General features: G+C 47.4%; 1 protein-coding gene across 1 annotated transcript; it reads left to right on the forward strand.

Moving 5' to 3' along the window:
* Positions 1-2029: 2029 nt before the first annotated feature.
* On the forward strand, positions 2030-6969 carry LOC136561228 (histamine H3 receptor-like). The gene is made up of 3 exons (XM_066557434.1): positions 2030-2266; positions 2335-2501; positions 4654-6969. Exons 1-3 carry the CDS (start codon positions 2041-2043, stop codon positions 5539-5541), a joined length of 1281 nt encoding a protein of 426 aa, XP_066413531.1. The 5' UTR covers positions 2030-2040; the 3' UTR covers positions 5542-6969.
* The last annotated feature ends 100 nt before the right edge of the window (positions 6970-7069 follow it).

The raw sequence follows: 7069 nt of genomic DNA on the forward strand, positions 1-7069 counted from the left end.
AGAGTTTTGTTAAGACATCATCCCCTGCCAAAGCAGCAATAACAAAGGAGCTTTTAAAGGCAGTAAAGGCAATTATGGGACTTACTGAGAATCTCAAAATCTGCCAGGAGGAAAAACACTACAAAAGCTCCTTCACATAAAGAACACAAGTTTACATGCTGCAAACTCACTGAGCTGCTGTAAAATTACTTTACATTAGAGGAGTTAAAGAATATAGCAATTATTCATGAAAGAACAAATTCTTCCATGTTTTCCTGGTGCTTGAGATATTTATTTTTTTTCTTTTGAGTCTCTTGGCTGACTCTTTATCTTTTACATACCACAACACGATCAGAGAGCAGTTAATATCACAAGCTTGATCTTGTCCAAACTGAAGTGAATGGAAAACTGCCAATAGGGCTCAAAGAGTAGAGAAAATGAGTCCCCAAACTAGGAGTTAATCACAAGCTCCCATTGTTCCTTTCACTCTTGTTTTGCATGGCTTTACTTATTTGCTTTAGGGAGAAAATGATATGGGGACATGTAAAAGGAAAAGGAGTATTTTCCTCACACATATTGGACACGCAGATGCCATTTCTGTCTCTGCACTGGCTGTATCATAAGCAGTTTAAATTGCAAACTATCCTCAGAGGAGCTCCTGATTTACAGAGATTAACTGGCCTGGAATTTGTACTTCTAGCGTTGACAAAGGCTTTATCTTTCCCCCTGAGGAAAAGGCCAGTCCACTGTTACCCTGAGAACAGATGCTTCACCCCAGACAAGTAAGAGGGAAGTAATTCAGCTGCTCTTGTTGTCTCACCTGATGCCCATTGGAATAGCTCTCTTTAGAGAGCTGCTGTGATTGCTTCTAAACTTATTTCAAACTGCCGATTTATGCAAATCTTTTATAAAAGAGGAGTTTACCACCTGTGAAACATTGGCTGAATGGCTGAATTAAGGGAATATTATGCATTGGTTTTGAGCAAGTTCTGTTGCCATTTAGTGATAAAGGGGCCCTACCGAAGGCAGCAAACCCCAAAGTGCTCTCAGCCTCCACGGAACTCTCATGGAAAGGGAGGCAAAGCCCATCCCTCAATGGCCATGTGTTTTAAGGCAGATGAAGATCCAGCGGGCCAAAACAGGTGAGCAGAGATAAAGCTGCATTTCCTCTTCTGAATTGCCCTTCAAAGTCAACAAAGCTCAGCAGCCTGAGCAGCTCTTTCAGGGGTCCCTATGTCCCTGCTCCCCGGGCCACCTCAGCCATCGTGCTGGAGGCTGAGGGAGGCCCAGGCCCTTTCCTGGCTGCTCCTGGGTTTGGTTTTTGAACAGAGCTGCCTTCCGGAACACCGGCTCCTTGACATCACCACGACAGTGCACTTCAACACTCTCCAAGGCCACTGCCCGTTTTGAAAAGAAAAGTCTCAGAAATACCTCATTCCTGCAATGTTGAGGGAAGGAGTAGCCAGGCCGGGCAGTGAGCCCTTGTTGGCGCTGTCCCGGAGGGAAAGGCTGAGGCAGAGGAGGGGTGCCCTGAGGGCGAGAGCGCACAGCCCGTCCGGAATGGCAGAGCAGAGACCACCGGGGAGCGCCGAGGGCACGGGGACCAGCTGGGGTGCGGTGTGGGGAACCGGGCAGGCAACCCAGCCTGCCTCGGCAGCGGCTGCGAACGGACTGGGACGGACTGGGAGCGGCGCTGGGAGCGGCGCTGGGAGCGTCACGGCCGGGCTGGGGAAGGCGGGCACGGGGCGCTCCTGCCCAGCCCCAGAACCCTGGGCTGAGGAGGGGCGGGCAGCGGGCACGGGGCGCTCCTGCCCAGCCCCAGACCTCCGGGCTCCAGCCGCGGGCTGGGGTTTCTGGCGCACTCCCCGCTCCTCAGCGTCGCCACCGCACTCCGGGAAGTTTTGCCGAACCGACTCCGACCCCAGCAGCGGGCGGATTGGGCTGGGCTGGGCAGGGCTGCGCCGCCCGGCCCCTCGCTCCGCCCGGCGGGGCTGAGCGGGGCGGGGCGGTGCCGCAGCCGAGCTCGGGTCCGGGCAGTGTCGCGGGCTCTCCGCCGGCACCATGGGCCGGGACGGGCCGTGGCTGAACCTGTCCGACAGCGCCTGTGCGGCGGGCGGGCCCTTTCCCGCCGGCACCGCCGCGCTGCTGGCCGCGCTCATGGGGCTGCTGGTGCTGGCCACGGTGCTGGGCAATGCCCTGGTCATTCTGGCCTTCGTGGTGGACCGGAGCCTCCGCACGCAGGGAAACTTCTTCTTCCTGAACCTGGCCGTGGCCGACCTGCTGGTGGGTGAGTGCCGGGGCGCCGCGGGGCGGGGGGGTGGCTCCGCCCGTGTCACCGCCGAGCTCTGTCCGCAGGCGGCTTCTGCATCCCCCTCTACATCCCCTACGTGCTGACGGGCGAGTGGAGGCTCGGCAGGGGCTTGTGTAAGCTGTGGCTGGTGGTGGACTACCTGGTGTGCACCGCCTCCGTCTTCAACATCGTCCTGATCAGCTTCGACAGGTTCATCTGTGTCACCAGAGCGGTAAGGGCTGGGCAGGGGGTGCAGCGGGCAGGCAGGGGCTCCAGGGCTGCCCTTCCAGGCACGGGGATTGCTTAGGGCACCTGGCTCCCAGCGCCCTTGAGCCTCTCTCGAACAGCGCATGAGACAGGGGCGAGCTTCTCTCAGTCCTGGAAACAGTTCTGGGAGTAATCGGCTTTGCCAGAAAATGCATTTCCTTCTCACTTTCACAGTGGAAGAGGTGCTCTGCTTTCCAAACAGGCACAGGCTGTGTCTGCAGAGGGAACAAGGTGTACTTATTTCCTCCCCAGCTGCATCTTGAATAAGGTGTAAGGTATGACCCAGCTGAAGCAGAGCTGCCCCCTCAGGACACGGCCATGCCCTGTTGATAGCCCGCAGGCAGAGACCTGCTCGCCATGGGTGTCGAACTCTCAGGGGAATCGGATGTGTACGGCTGTGATGGGTCAAAAGTGGCAGATAAGAAATTAACATCTCGAACAGGATGCAAATGCCATTTCTGTATAATGGCCACAGAAATAGCTCAAGTCCTGTCTGCAGCATGCCACCTATTAAAAAAGGAAGATTAGACTTTGCACCTAATTTACACCTAGACCATAATGCCTCAAAGTATTTTGGATGGTGTCAAAATAACACATTTTACCTGTTAATAGGTTTCACACTTCTACACACACTTCTTGGTTAGTTCCACCCCCAGTTTCTTCAAGTGTTCATTTAAGTTTGTTGCTCATTTAAATCACCAAAAGTACAAAGAGAGGCTGCAGAATCAATTCAGCAGTTTTACCAACTTCTTTTTGAAGAGGGAGAAATGAACAGATTAATTCTTTAACAGTCAACACTCAAAATTCCTTTATTTTCTAGGTTCTGAATTAGCCATGAATTTTTCTTTCAAAAACCAATCTCTCATGACTATGCACATAGTATAAATATATAAACTAGACGGTTTCAGAAACAGAAATGAAAACTGGTCATAATAAATGAAAATAATCATCCACTTGAAAATACTTCTAATTAATCCCTCATATAAAAATCCCTCCCCAAGCAAGAGTACAGAAGATGACTGTTGGGTTAGGGCAGTAAGAGAACACATAAGCAGTACTATCTGAAGTTCCAAATTATTTTGAATCTCAATGAAAATAGTAACTTCCTCCAAGACTGCTCCCAAATCATTCATAGCTTTGTTAAGGACTGCAAAATCAGACCAAGTTCAGACACACTCAGGTTTCCTCAGCTCCGTGGCTCCTCTACCAGAACAGCACTGGCTGTGGAGATCAAGGCCCACAGATGAGGGCAGTAAACGTGAACCCTGTACAGAATTTAAGAATTTCATATTCCAAAGGCTGTGTGGCTGCACTGTGGAGGTGTGAAGGGTGAATTCCAAGCTACTACATGAGTATGTGTCCTCAGGAAAAACATTCCAGGGAATCAGAAATAGAGATGATCTTGACTGATTAATTCTGATTAATTCCATTGCTGATATGGCTTACTGGCTCAGTATTAGTGACACATTATTTGTGCACCTTAGCTTCTCTATTTTCTAAATAACTGAAATCAGTTGTTCTTCTGTAAAGCACTTTGCAGATCACAACACTCCATCTATACACCTTAACTGAAATAGGAATTCTCTAAGTACTTGATGAAAGAATGAAATTAAGTATATCAAACAGAAGAAGGTGTTGTACAGTAAATTGTGTGATTTTCACATTAGGAAAGAGTCTCTCTACAAAGTAGAAATAAAAGAACTTGCCTGATATTCTGTGAATTCAAACCCTTTTATGTATTTCAAATGATTTAAAAATTCCAAATAAAGGGTCCAATAAACGTTTTTAGCCATTCTGTAAACAGGTAGCACAGCTAATGCAATTAAATATGAAACTGGTGACAGCCAGTTCTGGGAAGAGCAGTGGTTATTTGCTTTAAAGGAGACTTAGTTTTCAAGCTTTTAAGATCTGATGCATTTCTCAGAACTTATCCAATCACCTTGGTAAGGTTTCTTGGAAGTCATATTTCAGAAGTAACTCTTCTGTTACCAGTAAGCTTGGTGTAAAACCCTCATCCCAAACCCAGTCTCTCAGCAACCCTCACAAGTGACAGAGAGGGCCATGCTCCAAAGCAGCCACATGGGAGATGTGTAATGTGTGTGACTCTTGTCCCTCAGGTCAGCTACAGGGCTCAGCAAGGGATGACCAGAAATGCAGTGCTGAAGATGGTATCTGTATGGATTGCTGCTTTTCTCCTCTATGGGCCAGCCATCCTCAGCTGGGAGCACATTGCCCAAAAGAGCATCCTCCCTGAAGGAGAATGTCATGCAGAATTCTTCTACAACTGGTATTTCCTAATGATTGCCTCTACTGTTGAATTCTTTACACCTTTCATCACTGTTATGTACTTTAACTTAAGTATTTACCTTAACATCAGGAAACGCACATTGCTCCGAAATGAAAACCTCTCACTCGGTCAAGAGGACTGTGAAATGAATTTCCAGGGGGAAAAAAGGGAACACACAGTGTTTTTTGTAAAGCTAGCTAACAGAGACAAACATGAGCAGAGAGCAAGCAGCCTCCTTCCCCCAGGGAAGGCTCCAAGGCCTCAGGCCTCGGCTGAGCTGGGCACTCAGCCATGCAATCTGAGTGCCAGTCTTGAGCTTCCACCCCTCCAGGTGGATGTACAGACCAGGCCTCCCAGGAATGGCTTCTGCCAAGCAACAGCAAGCCTTTGCCAGCCCAGCAGCAAAGCGGACGTTGCTAACATCATGGCAAACAGATTCAGACTTTCCCGGGACAAAAGAGTAGCAAAGTCCTTAGCAGTGATTGTCTGCGTGTTTGGCGTGTGCTGGGCTCCATACACACTCCTGATGATCATCAGGGCAGCCTGCCACGGGCACTGTGTGCACCACTCCCTCTATGAGATCTCATTCTGGCTCCTGTGGGTGAACTCAGCCATCAACCCTGTTCTCTACCCACTGTGTCACACGAGCTTTAGGAAAGCCTTCATAAAACTCCTGTGTCCACAAAAAGCCAAAATTCATCCTGACATTTTGATGTGAGAAGTAGGAAGGCTGAAATAGTACATATTGTATTTAGTGGGAACACCAAAAAGCAAGTATTGCAATACCTGCAAATATTTATGGAATACTGGTAAGTAGGCACAAGTGTAGATATTTATGAATATGTAGAAATACAGTCATCCATGTAGCTGGGAAAAGCACAGCAATTAAAAGAAAGGTAATTTTTCAAAGCTCTTTGGGAAATTACACCAAGAGTGTATTTTCTGGTAATGGTGGACTACTGTTGAAGTGCTGAAAACAAAAAATAACTTTCATGGCTAATAATTAGATTTCAGGCTCTGTCACTTTTAATAACTGTAAATATTGCTGGAATTTCATAAAGCATTAATCTTAGATCTGTTATATCTTACTCCCAAACCCACTTCAAGACATCAAGAATCTCAGTTGTTAAGTCTAGGATGCTTTCCCTGCCTCCACTTAGTGGCAAGTCAAACAAGGCATGACCAAAGATAAAAATACTGGAAAAGCATGGGACAGGAGGCAGCACAACAGTGATGTTACCAGAGAAGCTGAGCAACTGTAGCAGGTAAGGGAGCCCTGATGTGAGGGAAAAGGTGATTGAAATAGAAGAAAGTGGAATATTTAGTAGAACAAAGTCCAGGAACAGAAGTTAAAAGGGTTTTGAGCTTTTTAATAGGAGATACAAGAATTGGTAACTTACACACTGGAAGAGTTTCACTAGGAGTTCCCTCCCTCAGCAGTGACTTCCTGCCCCCCAGCAGGGTCCTGCATGGGCAGGAATCTACTGAGGTCAAAACTCCATTCCTTACAGGGCTGAGGGTATTACCCTGTGCTTTGCTGTAAACACAGAGTAAGCCTAAGTAGTCTATGAGATCCATGACAGAGCTTTAGGTAAACTTCCCTTCCAGTAATTTTTAAAACATTTAGAGTTGGACCTTTACTACTTCTGGCTAGATTAAAAAAAAAAAAAGTAGGGTTGTTTTCCCCTTCCCCACTCATGGAATCTTTCCATCCATCAGGTCACTAGTGGTAAAGAAAGTATCACTTCAAGTGTTGAGATATTTCCCAGGTTGTGCATCATGACTGGCACGACTCAAAGTCTGTTCCAATTTACAGCCTTGCTACTGCCCAGAGTCTCTGCCATTGTGCCTGTGCCACAGGGGCAGCTCACACAACTGATTCTGAGTTTGGAGTAGGTTTGTCCCACAAGGTGTCACATGGAGCATCACTAATGATACAAGTTTGTTCCACCATCACCAGCATTTTCTGCATAACCTAACAGATGCTTTCATTGCTGACAAGTGATAGTTACTGAACAGCTCTAATTGTCCATTGGCATAGTCAAAATGCATGGTAATACAATTGATCTTAAACTTTACAGGCAGTAAAATGATATACTTTGTAAACTTTCAATAAAAGTAATTAAGAGCTGTGGAAGAGTCCTAACTGTGTAGCCCTTACAAGTGGAAGAGGGTGAAAAAGCACCAGACTACAACATTTGGATGACTGCAGCTGAAACTGCAAAACTGGTATTTCAAAGACACTT

Source organism: Molothrus aeneus, chromosome 11 (genome assembly GCF_037042795.1).
Source record: "Molothrus aeneus isolate 106 chromosome 11, BPBGC_Maene_1.0, whole genome shotgun sequence".
NCBI classification, from domain to species: Eukaryota; Metazoa; Chordata; class Aves; order Passeriformes; family Icteridae; genus Molothrus; species Molothrus aeneus.

What these genes read in the sequence shown, in the direction of transcription:
- LOC136561228 (XM_066557434.1), top strand. Translation starts at nt 2,041, where the DNA reads ATGGGCCGGGACGGGCCGTGGCTGAACCTGTCCGACAGCGCCTGTGCG. An exon ending in CGTGGCCGACCTGCTGGTGG is followed by an intron (nt 2,267 to 2,334) that starts GTGAGTGCCGGG and finishes CTCTGTCCGCAG; the next exon opens with GCGGCTTCTGCATCCCCCTC. An exon ending in TCATCTGTGTCACCAGAGCG is followed by an intron (nt 2,502 to 4,653) that starts GTAAGGGCTGGG and finishes CTTGTCCCTCAG; the next exon opens with GTCAGCTACAGGGCTCAGCA.